The sequence below is a fragment of the Crassostrea angulata genome, chromosome 1, assembly GCF_025612915.1.
Source record: "Crassostrea angulata isolate pt1a10 chromosome 1, ASM2561291v2, whole genome shotgun sequence".
NCBI classification, from domain to species: domain Eukaryota; kingdom Metazoa; phylum Mollusca; class Bivalvia; order Ostreida; family Ostreidae; genus Magallana; species Magallana angulata.
The window spans coordinates 43,854,232-43,877,326 of NC_069111.1; the positions used below are offsets into that span (position 1 = coordinate 43,854,232).

General features: G+C 33.5%; 1 protein-coding gene across 1 annotated transcript; it reads right to left on the reverse strand.

Annotated features, from left to right (window-relative positions):
- Positions 1-2,667: 2,667 nt before the first annotated feature.
- On the reverse strand, positions 2,668-21,650 carry LOC128186501 (uncharacterized). The gene is made up of 45 exons (XM_052856328.1): positions 21,592-21,650; positions 20,600-20,775; positions 20,078-20,386; positions 19,816-19,950; positions 19,367-19,660; positions 18,977-19,252; positions 18,517-18,840; positions 18,216-18,341; positions 17,565-17,885; positions 16,974-17,270; positions 16,607-16,746; positions 16,172-16,335; positions 15,599-15,752; positions 15,258-15,453; positions 14,909-15,156; positions 14,591-14,816; positions 14,057-14,299; positions 13,846-13,974; positions 13,539-13,742; positions 12,967-13,215; positions 12,377-12,578; positions 11,932-12,098; positions 11,336-11,497; positions 10,822-10,950; positions 10,554-10,682; positions 9,898-10,023; positions 9,427-9,549; positions 8,780-9,031; positions 8,428-8,556; positions 8,163-8,288; positions 7,928-8,062; positions 7,624-7,743; positions 7,178-7,426; positions 6,839-7,075; positions 6,491-6,616; positions 5,958-6,218; positions 5,627-5,650; positions 5,377-5,483; positions 5,191-5,255; positions 4,891-5,075; positions 4,200-4,302; positions 4,065-4,084; positions 3,620-3,731; positions 3,281-3,387; positions 2,668-2,940 (listed from the first exon to the last, which is right to left on the reverse strand). The coding sequence occupies exons 2-45, from the start codon at positions 20,745-20,747 to the stop codon at positions 2,918-2,920; spliced, it is 7,602 nt and encodes a 2,533-aa protein (XP_052712288.1). The 5' UTR covers positions 20,748-20,775; positions 21,592-21,650; the 3' UTR covers positions 2,668-2,917.
- Between the last annotated feature and the right edge of the window lie 1,445 nt (positions 21,651-23,095).

Below are 23,095 nucleotides of genomic sequence, written 5' to 3' on the forward strand. Positions count from 1 at the left end.
AAATACAGCTAAAATAGTTATATCTTATACTAATAATTATGATATTTTCTTTCTATTACATATATAAAGATGTAATTTGATGGTCATCATTTTCTATGTTTAGAGTTATGACCTGATATTTCTGTAATGACCTGATGAGGCTTTTTCCGATTTACTACAAAATATTGATAGAAATTTTGTAGCCTGGTTTATAAAAGTAACTTTATTTTTCATTATATATAATGATAAATTTGCTAATTCTTTTTTCAAATTTCATAAAATGGACTAGGGAACAATTAATATTTAACTTTTGTTCAAATATGACACTCATTTCTACTGTACTGCATTAAGGTTTGAAATCAAAGCAATATGTTATTCTGTAACATAGATTGCTATAAAGGTAACTTGTCCCAGCATTTTTAGATTAAGAGGTTCAAAACATACAGATTAGGTTTAAATCTATTGATGGTTCTATCATTTAACGAGAATAAAATAATTACATCTTAGGGACATAAAAAAATTTCTATTTTTAAAACCAGGGTGCATTAAATTAAAAAAAAAACCTGCTTTAAACCATCTCTACTTGAAGATGTTCTACCATTTAAATCATTGTTTTAAGGAATTAGTGTGCAAATCTTTTACACTATTAGTATTTCAATTAGACTTATAAGAATGCGCATTTTAACGACATAAATGTACCATTGTATTAATTGTTTTAAAAGAATATTATGCTTAATATCTCTTTACTAAAGATTTACTAAAGATACAGTCCAAGGACGCATACACACGTGCAGTCATGTACAGTACCATCACATAATGCATTATTATTAAGTGGGGGGAGGATCGAGTTCAATGAATGATATAAAATTGCGATTTTGAATGAGTTTTTTATATGTATATAACGTTTACTTATATTGTATTTTAATCACTAAAATATTATGGACATTCACAACAAGTCGTATGTTCATTGCAGCCCAGTGTTCTATACATTTAGATATTTCCTTATATCATTAAGAGTGCAAACGCAACAATTAATGATATAAGTGTTTGTATCATTAGGGGTTGACCATGTAGCTTTTTTTGTGTGTTTCATTAAACGTTAAGGATGCTGTGCATTTGCGACACTTAATGATAAAATTGTCTCATTACATTTTTGACTTCTCCTGAACCATTGGGCTAATTTCAACCAAACTTGCCACAAATCATCATTGGGTAAAGGGGATTCAAGTTTGTTAAATTGAAGGGCCATGCCTTATTTCAAGGGAAAATAAATAGAATTTATTGAAAATTTGGTGATGTTTTTCAAAAATCTTCTTCTCAAAAACCATTTGGCCAGAAAAGCTAAAACTTGTGTTGAAGCATCATCAGAATCATGGTCCCCAGAGTTGGGTTGGGCCACAATGGGGGGAGGGGGTGTGTGTGTTAAAGTTTTACATAGGAGTATATAGAGTTTATCTTTAAAAATCTTCTAGTCAAACACCAATGGGCTAGGAAAGCTGAAACTTGTGTGGAAGCATCCTCAGATAGTGTAGATTCAAGTTTGTTCAAATACTGGTCCCCGGGGGTTAGGTGGGGCCACAATGGAGGGGGGGGGTCGAAGTTTTACATAGGAGTAAATAGAGTTAATCTTAAAAATTTTTTTAGTCAAATACCATTGGGCCAGGAAAGCTGAAACTTGCGTGGAAGAATTACAGATAGTGTAGATTCAAATTGGTTCAATTAATGGTCCCCGGGGGTTAGGTGGGGCCACAATGGAGGGGGGGGGGGGGGGTCGAAGTTTTACATAGGAGTAAATAGAGTTAATCTTTAAATTTTTTTTAGTCAAATACCATTGGGCCAGGAAAGCTGAAACTTGCATGGAACCATTACAGCTAGTGTAGATTCAAGGTTGTTCAAATCAGGGTCCACAAGGGTAAAGTGGGGCCTCAATTTGGGAGGGGAGGTCGAAGTATTTCATATGAGTATAAAGAGTTAATCTTTAAAAATCTTCTAGTCAAATACCATTCGGCCAGGAAAGCTGAAACTTGTGTGGAAGCATCCTCAGATAGTGTAGATTCACATTCTTGTTTGAGAGAGAGAGAGAGAGAGAGAGAGAGAGAGAGAGAGAGAGAGAGAGAGAGAGAGAGATTTTCACTGATACACTATCTTTCATTTTTAAAAAAAAATTATATCTAATCTCTAGGTGACGATATACATACAACAAATTATGATCGTTGTTGTTGTTGTTTTTTTTATTGATAGATAGAAAACTGGGATTATTATGAGGATAAAGAATAGAGAAAAAAAAGCAAAATTAGGTTGCATTTGAGATAGAATAATGAAATAGGGAAAATGTTTGATAAATGCCTGCTGTTTGTAATCTTAGAAGATAATTATGTAATTGATTTGTTTACTTTTGTCTGTAGTCCAATATGTTTTAAGCCTATTTTAGAAAACGTTTTCTGTGTTATATATGCTTCAAAGTTTCTTTTAATTCAAATCATTTATTAGTAAAATAATGCATATACTATACTGCATAATAACATGTAATCAAACGTGGTTAATACAAACTATGTTACCTGCATATTGTCCAATATATAATGAAATATTTAGTGGTAAATGTGTATGTAAATATCTATTGCGATTAGCGTTTTTAATTGACTTTTACTACTTGTTTAAAAAAACTGATATTTTCTGAAAAAACAAATGTGATATAAAGATTTTAATCTAAATAACTTAAAGCTTGAATCCGCTATCACTGTCGTATACTTATCATGGATGAGAATTGAGATGTACATACACAATTTAATCAAAACAAAATTGACACAAATGGATATGTTTGATGATTTTCATAATTTTGGCTCAATAAAACTTGAAGGAGGAAACAAACAAAAAAATATTTATTGTCTGTTTAAAATCTCTATCAGGAAAGTTGATTGGTGCATTGACTTCTTGTCCATTACTTTTTGCTAGGCCAATCAACTGTAATACAAAAAAAAAATTAATTAAAAAATGGTAAAACCAGAACTATTCAATCAACATACTTATATGGATAGAGAACTAAGGGTTATAACAAATTAAATTTGCTTAAGCATTGTTATCGGACTTAAAAGTTACTAATTCATAGGAAGATATATATATGAATATATATTTATATAAGTTAATTACATTAACATATATATAGCACAGTTTTTGTTTTAAATATTCAGACTCATCTTAATGAAAGTGCATCTTTTTCATCAAAACAAGCAGGATGATGGGACCAATGCACGTTGAACATTATACCAACAAAATAATCTAGACCGTTGACTTTTCTTTTTACCTTGTCCAAAGAAAGGACCAAGCGCTTCCATTTCTTCGAAGAAGTTACGTTTAGGTATTTCCTTGCAAACTTTCATTTTCTGAACGTCTGGATCACTTAAACGGATTCTGAAATACAAATGCAACATTTATTAATATGCATATAAGCTTATTTCAACCACCAAGTAAAAGGTTTTAAAATAAATTTTAAGAACATTAACTTTCTATAATATTTAACACGGTTCCAATTACATCAAAAAATGTCCTCTTTCATAAAAATTCGTTCTCAATGAAAGATAGTTACTTTAAACAACATGTAATTAATTATGGCTGGTTGTGTTTGACAAAAAACCCCACTCACACTTGGACACGATTCGCTGTTTTCAGATGGTAGATCCAACAACCCATCATGGCTATTATGATGAGGACGAGTGGAATACTTACTCCAAGATAAAGTAAAAACATTGACGAATCTAGAAAATTCAAAAGCATTGCGAAAAAATTATTGCTTGTCAAAGCCATTTTCAGCAATTTGCTGATGATTATAAGGATGGCGATGATGATGTTTGTAAAAATTTTGATTTCATATTTAATCTTCAAAGGAAATTTTTTTTCACTGCAATAATTGTATCATTCGTCCAGAATCCATAATTTTTTCTTTGATTTTATACAAGAAAAAAACCCCTTCCAAATCATACTTTGGACAATGAAATGAATCACATTTGGTAAATACTAAATTAATAATATCATAAAACATGCACGTGTATGTGCTAGTTGATTGGATTTAACTGAGAAACAAACCTTACCTTCGTCAGATGAATCGTCGCTGTGAATATGAAAATATTATACGTTACAATAACTTGTTCATATATCAGTGCTTTGCATATTTTTCATTGAATCTAATACAAGTATCTATTGCATTATTCTGTGTCAATACTTACACACAAGTTGCTACTCCAGAAGAATCTATACATTTTTTCCCTGACGAACAAGAAGCCCCGAAACTTTTCAACACATAACACGGGGACGCGGAAGAAGATAGGCCTTAAAAATGAGTCAAGAAAATTTGATAAACTACATTGTTATACTTTCATGTTAAATACTGAAATCTGATTGGTTAAGACGGAGTTAATAATATTTACTATTACCCTCAGCGTTAGCAACGCACTTGGCAACGGGTAACATTAGAAAATATTACATGCGCGAAAATTATGCGCGTACGGTTCTCTGTAAAATTCACGTTATTCCTATATAAAAGCAGTAAAATTTTCTTAAAAATTTTAAAAAAGACATTCAGTATAACAAAATAAATAGTGCCTGTTTGGGAGGATAACAGTTGAAATTGACACCCCTCGAAAACCATTGTCAACCTCCGCGAAGCGGAGGTTGACAATGGTTTTCGAGGGGTGTCAATTTCAACTGTTACCCTCCCAAACAGGCACTATTTATATAATATACCTATATTAACAGCATTTGATACCTTAGATCGTATGTTGTAGGAAATTTTTTATCTGCTATCTTAAAGCAAAAACGATTTGCTGATAACATTAATTTTTACTAAAATATGAAGTATCATTTATTTAAAAGTGGCCAGACTACTTTGAAACAAGGACCTATAAGTAAACTCCTTACTGGTCAGCTGAAGACCGGACTGGTCTTTAATGGTGACGGTCAGTATCACTTGGGTCTGTTGTAAAACGGTGATGTTGATTTTACCACTAAGAAGTTGGGTCATGCATTTTGCGAGGTCTGTCTTAAAACTGTCCGAGTTGTTAATGCTCCCAATTATTTCATAGTCGATGATTAGACTCCCAAATCTTCAAATTCAAAGTGGATTCATAGATTACTAAACTGTAAATTAGATTTGTATATATAACTTGATTAAATATTGGGGTTTTTTTAAATGCAGAGGGACTATAACATATAACTTACCTTACAGACAAGACTTTCACTGCAGAGAATCCATTGACATTTTCTTCTTCGTAAAAAGCGTTCAACTATGAAAATACTATTTACATTAAAATCCCACAATCTTTCTCATTCAATTCCATTAATTAAAAAAATGAATTATGTAATCATTACATAATAAAAAAATAAAGTAAAGATATTTCTTCTCACCGATTTTTCATATTCTTCCACAAACTTTTCGGAGTCTGCGAGAAATTCCTGACGCCCGATGTTTGTCTCAAATCTGGCTTCCACCTTAACCTTCGTTTCTATATTACCTTTTAAAGAATATGCCAATTTATAACACATGAAAGGTACATCATGAAAATGAATAATAAATCATGAATGACGATAAGTGTACAATTTGATTTGTAAATAAAAGATTGTTACAATTGTATTTACGTATATTTATAACTCTTACTTGTGGTATATTCCGGTTTAGGCTCTGTAAAACATAATATTCCTCTTTAAAATCTTAATATATAAAAGCAATTAAGACAATTTTTAATTTAATTACTTTATTATTTATATCTCAGATCAAATCCGATCCATGCGAGCTTATCCAGAAATAATAATTTGGTTTGCCAAGAAAGCCTCACACCCTTTTTTGTGGTCAAAGGTACAGTTAAAAAAGTTTTCCAAGGGGTCCTGACCCTCTTAACCCCCCCCCCCCCCCATATGATCAGCGCATGCAACGTATGTCTAAGCTATAACATGACTGTTGCATTAATGACGGAAAACAATACACTTACCAATACAGTTATTTAGGTCTACTCCCCCATAACGACACTCGCAATGGACAGAGCCAGGGGTGTTCACACAGACTTGTAGCTCCCTGTCATCACATTCCTTGGTCTTTCTCTTACACTCGTCCACGTCTACATCACAGTCTCGCCCCTCCCACCCCGTCTTACAGGCGCACACCCCCGAGGAACCATCGCATGTTTCTGTATTACTTGTATTACATGTACACGTTTGGGAACACTGCTTTTCGTATGTAAAGTCCTCGCAGGCTGTTATTTTTGAAAGAGAGAACCATAAAAATACATGTAAGTTCTTCATTCAAATTTATATAAAAATATACTTAAACTGAAGAACGGGTTTCACTAATTGAATTTGTAAGAAAATAATTAGTAGAATATAAAACTTCATACATTTGTTAATATTTCAACAAACAAACTCAAATACACCTGAATTAATCATAAAGTCATTGGTCCATTTGTATTCAGTATTTGTATACGCTTAGTAGGTAAGCAAATGTGGGGAAAATATTTGTTTTTTGTACCTGTGCATTCATGACCATCTCCTTTGTAGCCTTTATCAGGACATTTGCAGGTATAGCTGCCAATTGTGTCCGTACATGTGGCATGGGTTGAGCAGGTATTGCTTCCATCAGAACACTCGTCAAGATCTGTACAAACATGTGGAATATTTCAGAGGTTGTAAATCCTATCTTTGTTAAAATTGATAAACATAAAATTTAGATGATATAGAAGTATATTTATATATTTACATCTACTGAGCTAACGCGGATTATGTATTTTATCTGCAATATCGCCATCTTCATATGCCGCATGGATCAACAAAGAAAGAATTTTATTGTTTAGTCATAAAAGTAAGAAGCATTTCATACTGTGACAATCCATCTGTGTTGTAGAATTGAGTATGAATCCATCCCTGCAGTAACATCTAAAACCACCCGGTAAATTCTCACAGTCGTGACACTTCGCTTGCTGACATTCATTTATGTCTTGACAATCTTTCTCATTTTCATCAAGTTTGAAGCCATCATTACAAGCACACGCGTAACTTCCTTCTGTATTCACGCATTTCTGTGGGCAAATAGTTGAATCTTGGCATTCATCAATATCTGCGTACATAAATAAACAAATTGGGTTTACAGTTGACAGCAACCGAAAATAACTTTTGCAAAATAAAGCCCCAAAATGATTCTAAGGATGATCTTTCATACCTATACATTGTTCATTGGATTTGTTAAATCCTGGTTTGCATTCGCATCTATAGGAACCGGGAGTATTCAAGCAGAGTTCGTGATCTCCTTGGCAAGGACTCGTTAAACATTCGTTTACGTCCTCCTCACAAGTTTCCCCTGTCCACCCTAACTCACAGACACACCCATCTATATGGTGACATGTCTGGGCGCCACGCCCACATTTACAGGGTGTCTCACAATTTTCGCCGTAGAAATGCTCGTCGCATGCTGTGTGATAATAAAAAGGGATATGAAACGCATATGAAACTTAAGTCATTTATAAATTAATTCTATATCTAAATTCCAAATTAAATTATTGCATGATAAATCGTTGTATTATCATTATGAGCAGTAAAGGACATTAAGATAAAGAAAAATCTAGTAAATATTACTTTACATAATACAAGTATTTTGAAATAACGCACCTTCGCAAGATATTCCATCGTTCTGAAGTCTGTATCCAATGGCGCATCCACATTCAAATGAACCATCTGTGTTTGTACAGTTGTGGACACAGTGGTTACTACTGCTGCACTCGTTGATGTCTAGGAATAAATAAAATCTATATCGATTCCGTATTCTTAAAGTTCAATATGATATGATGTCAAAATTTCAAAAGCTTGATTAATTTTTCCAGTCTTTACTAAATCATTGGAGTTAGCAATACATGTAAATAAACGAAAATCGAGCAGGAATTAATAGCATAAAAGTGAAAATTTCTTAGGATACCAATGCATGTTGTCCCGTCGCCACCAAGTTGATATCCAGATTCACAGAAACAAACCCCTGATGCCGGGTCCAGACCTTGTTGCCGACACGCATAGCTACAGTTGAGGCCAGGGAAACGGGCACACGTGTCCTTAACTGGAATGTTTATGTACGAGGAAATCAATCAATCAATCAATCAAGAGAGAGAGAGAGAAAGAGAGGGGGTCACGCAATTAAGTTTTTTTTACAAACCAACCTTTTTCGCATGTCTCCCTGTCATCTAGTAAAGTGAATCCATAGTAACACGCACAGTTAAAGCCGCCATCTACGTTAATGCACATCTGAGAACAGCCATGGACGCCCGTTTCACATTCGTTTATATCTAATATAAAATCAAATTAAGTTTTATTCATAACCATAAAATTAATTTCTTTCCCGTTCCATTGATATTTTGTCACAAATCTTGATTTATTATACATTTAATATTATTAAGTGGTACTATAATGGAGAAAAAAAGTAACCTCCACATGCGCCGTTTTTCATCTGAAATCCTTTCTGACATTCACAAGAGTAATTGCCGTGTGTATTGCGACAGACTGTGGTGGACTTTGGGCAGTCGTTCAAACCCATATCAGCACACTCGTCAATATCTGTAAATCGAGCGCTTTAGTTACTCTAAATATCCATTTTGAAAAAAAAATATTACAATACAAAGATATAAAGTAGACATTAAATTTAGATAATGTATTACATACGTGTATAAAAATGATTCCACTGAGTATTAGGAATATATTTTGACATTATCAAAACATAAAAAGACAAATATAGAATTGCCAAAAAATTGTCTACGCCTAATTTAAAATAAAAGTCCACCTTCGCATTTATTATCCACCAATTCGAAACCATCCCCGCAAGTACATGAGTAGGACCCCTCGAGGTTCTGGCAAATTTGGTTGGAGCCGCATACAAATGGATCTGTGGTACACTCATCGATGTCAACGTCACACTTCTCCCCCGTCCACCCCGACAGGCAGACACACCCGGTAGCTTCGTCACATTTGTCTCCCCCGGGACCACACTCGCACACTTTGCTGCAATTTTGGCCATAGTTTGGAAGTTCACAACCTGTCAAACAAAAAAAAAAAAACACTGAGAGAAAATCCAATTTGTGACAGACAATATCTACGTATTTGTCTGGTATTTAATTATCTTATAAAAAATACTATAATTTTATGAATGTTATCTTTTCACAAAATTATCTAAATATCATATATGTTTAAGAGGGAAGTAAAGCACCTCGAACATGCGTGGATTAAAAGGTGGTTCGGAGTATCTTTCTGGTTTTGAAAATTTTCTTAATTACAATTAGTAAAAGTTATACAAAGTTGACCCTATCCCCTCTCTCCCACCCAACCCCGAAAACACACACCTATATATTAGTTATTGTTTCTCAGAATATACATAATTATATTATCAATTATTATATGAAACTTCAAAGCATGTAAACATTCATTTTTCACCTGTGCAGGATGTTTTGTCCTCATTTAGAAAATAGCCAGGTCTGCAGGTACAGTTAAACGATCCTTCGGTATTGACACAGCCTTGCTCACACGGTGATGTAGGACGCTCACACTCGTTGAGGTCTGAAGAGTGAAATAATATGTGATTGAAAAGACTTTAAAAGCGTTTCAGAAATTAAATCAAATCATTTTTTTAAATCATATGTGATGTAAACACTATAAAATAGTTCATAAACAAATGTTTTGGAACACACCGATTTTGTGAAATCGTTTGTGATGTAACTTTTTCATAAACAATGCAATACATGATTTATTAAAAATCAGCCAAGCAATACTGTGGCTGCAATAGTGATAGAAGAAAAATTAGAAGTTTGTTCAATTGCAGTGAAACAAACTGAGAGACACGCTCTAGCAATCATGTAAATAAAAAAAAATGAATATACCGCTTTCGACGGAGTGTTTCATGTATACCTTTGCAACTGATTCCATTTACAGCCAGTTGGAATCCCAGTGGACATTCACATTTAACTGTTCCTGTTTTGTTACTGCAGGTGTATTCACATTTCTTGTCATAATCCTTACAAGGCTCACTATCCGCTTTCAATTAAAATTCAAAAATTCAATATAAACATTAATTTGTTTTAACATGCATATGAAATATAACGCCAACCGTACTTAATAAGCGTTTTGTTACGATATAAAAACAGAGAATTGTATACTGTATACAGGGATATTTTCGTCCCATATAATGTTCGCTCTTATGCTGTTGTAAATAGTTTCGCCCCCTCTTGAATTAGCTCAGACACAGTTGTGTTTAAAGAGAGATAATTTGGGACTTTGGAGTTTGCCCGCTGACAATTAAGGAGGGCGAAAGGGGCAAAAAAAAACAAACCCCACGGGTGCGTCCATTTCCCCCGAGTGTAGTAATTTGTAAAAATAGTCAAAACCACAGTTTGTGTAAACTACATGTAGTATGAAAATACGTCCTGTACTTTATTAGTGTTTATTTAAATTGATTGTTTACATTTTTGTTAATTTTTTGTGATAATAATTTGATATATATTCATGTATTTTTGACAACCCGATTACTTTGAGTTTCTATGAGTTGTTACATGCAGACCATTTACCTGTTTTCTCACACGAACGTTGGTCTGATCGTAAGGTGAAGCCCGAGTAACAGCTACACGTGAAAGAGCCAGGTGTGTTCTGACATATCTGTTCGCACCCCGAAGTTCCAATCAGACATTCATCAATATCTACATGTATAGATCATATAATAAAACGAACACGCACATATATTAAAAAAACATAAAAATGACAAAAACCATTTACCCATTATTTTCACAATATAATTTCTTCAACACCAGCACTTTTTTCATGCATCTGATGCTTTACCTTTGCAATGGTTATCCGTTTTCTTATATCCTGGAAGACATTGACATATATACCCGCCCTCTGTATTCTCACAGGTCTCCACTGAGGCGTTACAGTCATTTCCGCCAGCCAATAAACACTCGTCTATGTCTGAAAAGAAAAAAAAATCGTGTTTTTTTTAAATTTTATGAAATTTTGAAAAGAAAATGAAACGCAATTCTAAATTTTTACCAAATATTGTATGTAAGTTTTTAAAACAACACAAAGCATGACTCTAAATAGAATTTAAGAATTTATTTACTAGACTAAGTATACAATGTTGGAAGTGGTGAAAACCAATTTTTATTTGCGTATGCGTAACTTTTGCAAGGTTTGCGCAAGGACCTTCGCGAATGTTTCTCATCGCGAACTACACTTTAAAGGCTAAGATTGTTGAAGATCGATATTGCAAAAAAGAATTGCTGCAAATAATTGTATCATTTAGCAATCGTGTAACACAGTCGTAGCAAATTGAAGTTTGTTTACAGTGAATTACCAAAACAGTCAGCATCGACTTCATCATAGCCCGGGGGACAAGCTGAACAGTTGTATCCGCGACCAAGTACAGACTCTTCTTCGGGGGTTAGGTCCGTGCACTCCCTGTCTAGAGAACAGGGGTCTTCCAGACAGGCGTCCGTCTCATTTTCACAATTGTCACCTAAAACAAATCATTCCGATAAAGCTATAAACATAAATAATTTTGCAATGCATTGAATTCTCCATATATCTCCAACAAAGAGCGACGGCCTTCGTTTTGATGTAATTTACAACGTAGTAAAATATTACCTTGTATTTTGCTAAATTACCATATATCCTGTAATTTTCGCGGTGATCTAATTTTCGCTTTCTTCGCGACCTCTTTTAGATTATTATTTTTAGATTAATGAATACGCAGAAATCATATACTGTATCATTTTCTATAATGAACTTTTTAAATCACTAAAAATGACAGACGCAAATTCAAAATGTTTCAGATTTTCCTCATTTTCGCAAGTTTTGTGACACGCGAAAAAAAAATACGGTAGTAAAGATATGCTGCAAAAACATAATGATTTGTATGAAATAGATGTTAATTAAGCGGTGGCAACATACCAAAATATCCAGGATCGCAGTCACATGCTACTTTGCGGAATTTATTTTCCTCTGAGGACAATAAGTTGTCAAAATCACAGTTTCCACGGTTACTGCACCCACTACACATGTTGACAAAAACGTCCAGAACTGGTGACTGTACACCCATATCATCTTCCGCGAGCAACCTAAACCCCCAAACAGTCAGTTAGTTATATATCCCTCTTTTAAGGTTAATGCTATATCAATCATATTTTGTAGCTGATAACACTTGAAAGCGGTTAAAACATTCACATTATCTAAGTAAATTTAAAAAGTTTTTTTTTTATAATTTCAAATTGATATAACATAGTACTTGTAATTGATGAATTGATGAATTCTAAAACATTAGACAAACATTCGAAATAGAATGTAAAGTTTATTTTTAAAAAAATATTGAACTTTTAAAAACAAAGTTGTGTAATACTGGATTTCGGAAACGCTGTCATTGGTCGGTGTCCATGTTGCGATCCCCGTTTGATTGTCAAGGACGAAGTTGTCGGGTTGTTTCAGTATGACGAACAATGGTTCAGCTTGACCATCGTCAGAGATGTTAAAACTTATCTCCACCGTCTGGTTGACTTGGACATTAATGGTAGTGTTCCCGGATATTTGCGGTGTTTCATTTTCTGATTAAATATATTTGCATAAATATTTATACATGTATGTCATTTCAATTTTTGTATGCAATCAAAATCGCCATATTTTTTTAAATTACTTTCCTCCTTAAACCCCTACAAAAAATGTCGTGTTAAAGAAAACACACATGCGCGGACCTAGAAGGGGCGGGGTCAAGGAGTCTAGACCACCCCTTCAAAATTCAAATTTCTTTCAATTACATTAGAAAATTACCAAAAATATGCCTCAGACACCCCCACACCCCATGAAAAACTCAAATAACCGTCGGACCCCCCACCATCCCCCCGAAAAATTTTCTTGATCCGCGCATGACAGACATTAAATGTTTTAAGAATCTGGAATACGTAAATTACTATACGTTAATACAATTTTATATACCTATCTCAGCAATATTCTTTTTAGCTTTTTCCTCAGATTTCCCGGATGACAAAGCTAGTTCTAGGTCTCCCGTGGCCAGATAGTCCGACACACATGACGAGGAAGGGCGTGGACCGCATTTAGCTTTGGCATTATTTAGACGACTTTCGTCAACTTCGTCCACAAACATGGGAACAAACTCGGGGTGGAAGAAATCTTTGAACGTCAGTCCATCCTCGTATTGGAATAGAGAAGTTTCTTTAACTGACCCTTTTAGAAAAGTAAATAGCAAATTTTCATAATTCAAGCGTTGTTGCGATTTTTAAAATACTTTTTAAAACCATCCTGATGTAGACTATATAATAAACTTCCAAAGATAGTTATTTACAGTTGATATTGTGACATAATTTGTTTTGGATTGCAAGTTACAGGTTCGTGTGTGTGTAATTTTCTTCATTTATTTTTACGAATAATTATTAAGGTTCACGGATGAGGGATCCAAACTTTATACCAACTACAAAACTGTCATATATGACACAGAAACCCAAGGTTCATTTGTTAATGATAGAAATTCAAAATAAAAATGAACTTGCAGTGCTGTCCAAAGTTGTAAAATATGTCTCTTTCTGTTTTCGTTGCGTTCTCATTTAACTCTGTTCCATTTGGCAGCATAAAGTCATTGCTTTCTATGTCATCAAAGTTTCCCATCAAACCGGAAGTCAGTCCTTTGTATTTTTTATTCACAAGTGTTTCACAAAGCAACAGGCGCTTTTCAATGCTTATCTTTACTGTGATCACTAAAATTCAAATTATACATGAAAGTAAAAAAATTATACTAAAAGAAAGAAATACACATAAACAAACACAAAACAATCAAAGACTAGAGAAATTATAACCTACGGGGCTTAAGAAATAGGGCGGAAATTTTTTCCCCGTCCCAACGAATGGAAATGTTTGCCGTCAGCAGAGTGTAGTTTGCGTTTTCAAACTGCTTGGTAAGATCTCTACCATTTGCCTTAATAATCATACCTAGAACAGAACGAAATTGGTCATCTCAAAGAGAAAGAAATCAATTTGAAATGAGCGATTCTCCTTTTGAAACGACATTTACTTTTCTTGTCATGTGACATCTCAACCTGCATGTTGGTACCAGTCTGGTCTTGCGCTACAAAAGCACTAAATACTGTTGCATTTGATTTCCCGCCATTTTGAGCAGTGGCAAGTTCAGTTCGTGCTTGAAGATCAAATGTTGTTGTACTCGTATTTATTTTCAGCAGAGTGTATTCCCCGTACCCATTGAATGTATACAGTTTACCATCAAGTGTTGTTATATGTGGATCTCCAAACATTCCAGCTTTATAACGAAAAATACAATGCAAATAAGTTTAAATGTAGTAAACAGCATCTTAAAAACATCATAAAAAACATAGTTTTCAGCAATCGATAAAAGTAAAATACCCTTTCACTGTAAATTGTTAATTTGCCTTGATATTTGATTTCTGTTTTTGATGTTGAATTTTTTAAGTTTTTAACGTTAAATTTTATCGACTTTCTCTCTCTCTCTCTCTCTCCGCGTCTCTCTCTCTCTCTCTCTCTCTCTCTCTCTCTCTCTCTCTCTCTCTCTCTCTCTCTCTGTATTCAATACCTGGGGCAAAAGGTGATCTTCGATAACATCCTGGGATCGGACGTACAAAGTAATACAAATCGCACTGCTGTGTACTGCAGCAAACACGTTTAGGATTGAAGTCATAATTAATGTGTTTGTGTTGGTCTAAGAATGGACTGAATTGTAACCTGGTTCCAGCTAAAGGCATCGCCCTTTCCAGCGGTCCTAAATTTTCAGTATTAGCGTACATCTTGAAACAACATTCCTAAAACAAACACACCGAAAATAAAGAACTAAACAATGCCAAAAGTTACACATGCAGTGTCAATAATAAAATTTTTAATTAAAAGTTCTTACAGCGTTATCATCAACCAATACGGAGGCGAAGCACAGTATTCGATTTTTCCTGTCAAATCGGCTGATGGCAAAACGTGGATCAAATCTGAGGAACCGAGTATCGCAAGGACATTCGATTTCATTGGCCATAAGCTGCTCACGTATCTTACTCACTCGATTATAGTTATAATACCATAATTGACACATCCTTGCATCCCTTTTTGCACGAACCCCTTCGGTCATTTTGTAAATAAAAAGACCACGACCGCCTATAAAGAAACAACACATGAATCAAAACTAAATCAAGTGAGTCGCAATTTCGTAAAACTCCGCTTTACATTAGGTATGAGTTTTCAATTCAGTTAATTACCTCTATTTCCAGGCATAACTGTCATTCGGAACACACCATCCTTGTTCGAAAATGGGTTCCGCACAATGATGTCGTTGTACCGATATCCTACGGAGATCTTACGATTCTTCTTAGGCTTAAGATTCACGTCAACGTAATTAAAAACAACAAAGGTGTTGTCACCGTCAGAAATAAGATAGCATTGGAAAGTAACTTTCTGTAAAGAAAAAAAACCCCATTATTTAACTGATCACAAAAAGTATTTATTAATCATAAAGTACTGTTGAACGAGACATAAACTTGTTATATACGAACATAAAAGTAAAGACAAACGAATTGCATTAATTTTAGTGATAATTAACCTCTTCTTTTTTCATTCCATTTACTGTCATATTTTCCCATGTGACTTTCACAAGCCAACTAGCTTCAAAGTTTCCAAAGTCTCTGAAATGTTTCTTGATGATATTGTCTGCCTGTTCCATGAACATGACATCGACATCATCTGCTTTGGGTCCCCTTGAAATATTATAAAAAGTGGGGTACAGTGTACGAAAAAATACTGTATACAGGGAAATATTCGCCCCGTTTTATTTTCGCCTCTTTCGCCCTCGTTGTAAACGGGAGAATTTAAGACTGAGCAATTTTCGATGTGTTCAATCAATTTTCTTTAAACACAACTGTGTTTGGGCGAATTCAAGACGGGGCGAAACTGTTTGCAAGTGAAGAAGGGCAAACATTACACGGGGCGAAAATAACCCTGTATACAGAATTTTAAACAAATACAATATGGAATGTCACAAAGTTAATAATAATAATTTACCATGTATTTCACAAAAACAAAAACAAAAAACACCCCCCCCCCAAAAAAAAAATAAAAATAAATAAACACATAAAGACAAACAAAACAAAACAAAACGTGATTATTGGTTAGATACCTTGAATACGTGTTATAGTACACCTTCCCAACTTTTCCAACTGAATGTAACACTGTCCAGAAAGGGCAAAGTATTTTTTCTCCCGAAAGTTTAGAGGAATCAAGTTCTTGTATATTTGGACTGTTAAACTTGTCTCCAAGTCCAATTACACCATTAGAGCCGATCTAAACAAAGACCATGCAAAACAAACACTTTTAATCTTCTGAATACACGTCAACTATATGTAATAATTCTTCTCTCTTAGAAACGTAAAAGATAAAATGTATAATGATTCTGAATAAGTTTGCATAATGTTTCATCTCTTTTTTCCAACTGCGTATATGCTTCTACTAGTACAGTGATGTTACGATTTTAGTTGCAATAAAGCAAACTATAAATTAACAAGCAAACATTCAATGTTCGTTAAAACGTTAAAATTTGAATGGTTGAACGTACAACTACGGAGTTGAATCCGTCGTCAGATCCATCCCCGACATAAACAGTAATCGGTGATTTTAGAGGTGTACTTGTCTTTTTGCCTTGTAGAATATAGTCTTCATCTCCATACGGCAAGTATATCTTTCCAGAATATTTAACTACAATTTAGCAATAAATATTTACAGTCAGTTTAAACATATTTTATCTTTTACAACATACACCATAGCATTGCATAGCAATGAAATCTCTTTGCTTAGCATTGGAATCTCATTACATGTAAAAGTAATAACTGCTTTATAAGTATATATACGTGTATGTATTGCTTTATATTCTTGAGCTACATTGATATAATATTCAATCTAATAATTTGGTTATGATAACATACTATCAGTTGTTTGTATTGAATTTACAGAGGGGGGACTCTCTTTAGATCCATGGGTTGGATAGTTAATAGTATAACCATAACTTATCGCAGTTATGGTCACTTTATAAACCGTTAGGGGCATCAGAAGAGAATTCCATTGTATTTCTGGTAGGTATCCTCTCGTGTATTGTGTCTGATCGCCGACAGTCACTTTGTATCGGTTTACAAAGCTTGTCGATGATTTCTCCCACTTTAAGTACAAGTTATCTGCCGAGAAATTGCTCTGGCTCCGAATGATTGCTCCAGGCTGCGTGGGATCTGCCAAAAAAAAAAGGAGAGAATAAATGTTCCTTCGTCTTATTAACATCATTGATTGAAATTTTAAAAAGAAGCAATATGACGCTTTCTGTTTCCATTTTTCTCCTCTATTTAAAAAAACCCGCATAGTATACCAAATTACAATTAGTACGATATAATATCAGTTTAGTTTATTTGTAGGGCTATCCAACTTGTTTAGATCAACTAGGAGAAAAACCTTGATAATATATAACATATAATGCATAAAAATAACGTTAGGCTTACGAACTGATTAATACCAATTTATCATCTTACCTAATATGATATGTTTTGAAGACTCTTCTACAAAGATGTTCTCCTTTGGATTTCGTAATTCAGCGAGTGTTCGAACAGTTGTCCAATACATTCTCCCTGGTTGTAGTTTTAAGGTGCACGGTGATCTGTACTTGGTTTCCATTCCAACAAAATCAGTACCAGACCTTTTTTCGTAACTGATTGATTGTTCCCTCCATGAAACTTCATAACCTTTAACAAGATCTTGATCTCGAGACGGTTGTTTCCACTGAAGCGCAAACCCAGCTTCAAAACCACATGAAAAGCTTTTGATGTCAACTGTCGTTACTTCTAGGTAGGATCCTAGATTGTATTGACAACAAACAGATGCAGTTTTATATAAATATCAACTTAAATAATAAACTTAAGAAATGTACACAAATAAACATTGTATTTATGCATCTGAAGTTGATGAAACAAATTGGATGAATCAATGACTTTGAAGACTCTGAATTTATTTATTTAGATTTACGTCATCTACAGGACTGTGTTACTATCCATGGTAAACTCATTTTGTTGAAATCATAAAGTTTATTTTAAGTAACGCATTATAACGCCAGATGTAACTGATGTCCATATAAAGAAGACATGAACTTAAATGATGCCAGAGTATATAGCTTGTGTAATACTTACTTGGAAAACAACGAGAATTTCTTTGGTAGTACCGGGAATTACAGAGACACTTGCCAGACTGGCAAGTCATGCTTGAACGATATAGAAATTCCTGACTATGATTGCAAGATGCATAATACTTTAAACCTGTAAAATATGAAAGTAAATTAATTGTTTTAGTTCAAATCATTTGCAAATAAATTCAAATATGATACTTGTATAAACGTAGTTTTCAAACCCTTAAGCCATTTTATTATCCTATTTTAAAGTGATACAATGTGTATTGAAGAATTAATTTTTTTTGGTAACAAAAATAACATACTTCCGATTACAGACAACGTCCTATTGTAGCTTGTCCCCCATCCTTCGGAGTTTCTTGCTAAGCAACGGTAAGAATTTGCATTGTCATTTTCAAAAGTAACTCTACTGATTTGCAATTGAGGATTGCTACTATCGACTGTACTGCCTTGAAGTCTGCTGAGATTAATATCTATATCGTCTGCTGTCGTTCCGCGAATCTTTTGCCATTTCACTTCAAGAATCGGCGGGAAATGAGATTGAAGCTGAATGGATGCGTTGGCTTTTAGATTTGTTAAGTAAGAAATGTGGTAGAAAGGAGATAAAGAAAGAATAACCTTCGGAGTACCTGAAAAATAGTACAAAACAGTGCTAATTTGTTAAATCATTGAACATTTAGTTTATAAAATACTATATAAAATATGAGAAAAATGTTAATACTATGCACATAGTAGATAAAGCATGTAAATAAATAATCTACTTACGGATAGTGGTTATTTCTTCGGTGTACAGAACACTTCGTTTTTCGTAGTTGAAATCGTACCAACTAATAGCCTGAATTGTTACATTGTACTTTGTTCCAGGTTCCAGTCTCGAAGTCCAGTCAATGAAGTTGCCAGTAGATAACTTTGAATTTCCATTTATGGTTACTTGGTACCTGTCGACGGAAGTGTTTAACAAAGGCAGACCCCAGTGGAGATGTACTTGCTCAGGATGAAAATTACTTCGACTTCTGTTAATGGCACCAGGAGGCAATGGTTCTAGGTACAATTAATAATAAATATATTTTATCTTAATTGAAGAAACCCTGCTGCTCTTTGGAACTATAATTAATATCATATTTAACGCAAGGAATCTGAACAAAAAATACATACCTACAACAAGGTGTAAAACTTCACTCTTAATGTAAATCGTCTTTTCGACATCGTTGAGATACACAATGGAAGTAATATTCGCATAAAATAAATGCCCAGGTACAAAATGTGCGTCGATAAGATATTGATTGTCTCGATTTACGGATTTGTTAACACTAAAGGATCCACTGTTCTCGGAAATTTCAAGGAAGTATTCCTGGATAAGATTGGCGCCTTGTAACGGGTCTTTCCAATCAACCGCCATGGATGTTGAGGAAATATTACTTGTTGTAAATACTGCTTTAAGAAGTGACTCTACAATTGATTAAAAATAATATAAAATTAACAGGATAGAATGCTACAAGTCTGAGAAAAACATCAAACAGTCATACCGGGCTATTTCAAAAAAAAATTGCAAAAAAACCTTTTTATTTTTATTTACATATAAATCATCGTTTAAGTAAACTTACGAGATAGGCATTTTCTCTCATGGGCGTAAGCATAAGAAGGGTCACAAAAACACTTTTTGTGTTTATCTGAACAAATTAAACTTGTTCTTTCATTACACTCTCTCGTCAGATTGCAGGCTTTGCCATACTGTAAAACTAATACAAAATGATATAAATAACGATGACGTTCGATATTATTACATGTTTAAAAGATCATTTGTCGATTAGGTTAAATAAATGGCTACCAAATTGCTAGGAAATGATTTAGTTGTTAATTACTTACTTCCCCGGACCTTTCTTAATTCTACCTTGGTACTCGAGCACCAACCGTCTTGGATCCTAACTTGAAATCGATAAAAGCCTTCATCGTCGAATTTAGCTTGATTGATAAACAGCGTCAGGTTAGGCAATAGTGTGCTTCCCATGTATTTTTCTACGTGAATATCGATGTTTTCTGTTGTCCCATTTCTTATTACTTGCCACCTTGCCTGTAGACTGGGTTCAAGTTTTGCCTCATCAAAACCCTTAAATATTGCTCGTCTTCCAAAATCGGTTTCCAAAAACGAAGGAGCCAGAAGCATGAATGGACAGACTGTATTGTATAAAACAATAGTTATATACAGTCTCTAAGAAAATAATTACAGTCGATAAGGTTATGGAATGAGAATAAACTTGACTAAAAATTGCACGCCAAATTAACTTTTTTAATAATTTTAATAATCATTTAAAATAAATCTGTTGGTTGGTATATGTGCGCGTATTGCATGTAGTATATTAAACAAGAACAATGCTTTTATATGCATACTTGTTGCATTAGCCGTGACGGTCGGATTTGTTGTTGTCATGTCTTGCGCTGACGTCATGGGAGTGGTATTTGTCAGGATACAAAGTATCAAAAACACCGAGGAAATAAAATCTTTCCCGGTCATTTTGGAGTCTTTTAAAGATCTCATGGTATTACTTCATCTTTGGATCGGAAAACTTATGTAAAAGAACAAGTACAGTGCAAGTCTTAAATTTAAAGAAAAAAGCTAAGGATGTTTAACTTCAGAATATTTCTATTTCATATAAATTTTGTATCGAATGTGTAATATAATGAATATGGACTATGTATAGTGAATAGGTCAACTATAATATTTTAAACACAAGTATCATATGTTGTTAACATGTGTCGTCATTTGACTGATTGATTAACCGAAATAAAATCAAAGTCATAGAAAGGCAATTACATGTATATGGTCTATTTTGTGCCCGGGCATTTACTCAGAATAGTATATATGTTAACTTTGTAATTAATACTTGATATACATGTAGTATTGCTAAATATTCGAGGAGGGAAAATTTGCAGCGATATTTCTATAATAAAAAAACGAAAGATTATACAATTTGGAAAAAAAATATCTAGTAAAATATCAAAACGAACAAAAATTCGAACCCCCATACACCACCCCTCTAAAATTTTAATAGGGGAACAAATTCTTATATGTGTTACCAAAGCGAAATCATTTTGACAACAAATGAGTGTTGTTTTACTTTTTTAGATTGGTTTGCCTTGAAGAAGGACAAAATATATTTTCGCTGACAACTTTAAATCCAGTTTTACAAATATTATTTCATTTGTTTCAGTGCACGCGTTTATAACTTGCACAAGATGTTTAGCCTAAAAGATATCGAATAAATATCGAAGAAAATTTAGTTTAACAGGAGATGAACTTCATATTAAAAAAATGCTTTTAAGAATTTATTTTTTGCCATGCGAATTACCAAGCACTGCATAATAATCAGCCATCTACTTACCTTGCTTGTGTCATTCTATCGTGTTTCCTGTCCACCCCTTGTACTTATAGGTAGCTTGCTTTAAAAAACTTTCAAACTGGCCAATGGAATGCTAGAAAGATAACATTTTAAGGTGGCTCTATACACCCACAGTTTATTCCAATTTTCAATAGAAGACCACAAAACATATACTTATTAAATATTAAAATGACGATAGGGATACTATAGGTATTTTTAAAGAATTTTTTAATGTTTTTTCGTGTTTTTGTAAAATATTTTTTAAAAAGACAGCTATCAACAAATTGAGAGAAATTATTTTGTCATATGATGGATATTTCCTTCGGACACATAACAAAAAATATAACACATCTTAACATTGAAAAATGTTATTATTGCAAATCTTTTTAGTAATTCCCCAAAACATATTTTTTCATATTTTCTTACTCTGTTGACAAATCATCTGAAAAAGTTGCTTGATGTTATAAGAAAATGTATTTTAATAAATGTGAAATAAAAAATTGAATGAAAACAATTGCAAATAAACACAAAAAATATTTTAAATTTTATTTGGTATGAAAGTTCCTCACGTAAGGGTTATCGTTCCCAAGTCCCAAGGCCCAAACACCTTGGGGACTTTTCATTTCTGAGTTGAAGAAAATTTCCTAAATATAATGTTGGAATGATAAATACATGCATATTTCATTAAAGACTTTGCCCTGTATAAGTGAATATATTCGCTTTAGTGCAAAACTAAGTCAAATAAATAAAGGGGAACATTGACTAGGCTAATAGGATTTATGTATCCCAACTTGAGAGAAATTCAAAGCAACCCTCTCATCCCCGTTAGGTGTCGATATTAATGTGCATTAAAGTATATTATAATTGAAATATTTTCACCTGTTTAGAATTTTCTTTCACGGTATTCAACCAAAAAATACGTTTTAGAAATTTTTGGAAAGTTAAAAAATTTATTGTTCTCATCGGGAATCGAACTCATGACCTACTGGTTTGTAGTGAACCCACTAACCCACTGCGCTACGGTGTAACATAACTATGATGCTAAAAAAACTCTTTAAAAATTTATACTTGATTTTATTGTTTATTTCGATAAATAATACCACACAACGCGAGGTGTCACATACCACATTACTTGTAAGTAAAGAATTTTCCAATTATAAAATTAAATCTATCCATTTAACAAATTTTTCAAAATAGCGGTTCCCATACAATTCACCTCAGTTTAAATCAGCCAGTACCGGAAACGCATGTTTCCAGATTTGCTTTTTTGCGTACTGCGTCATCAAAAAGTGGTGTATAGAGCCACCTTAATTGCAGCAATCTCGCCATGCATTAGTGCGTATGTACTCAAGTATATATATATATATATATATATATATATATATATATATATATATATATATATATATATATATATATATATATATATATATATATATATATATATATATATATATAAACAACATTGTGGTAACCTCCATATATTTAAAAGCATCTTCTATTGCAA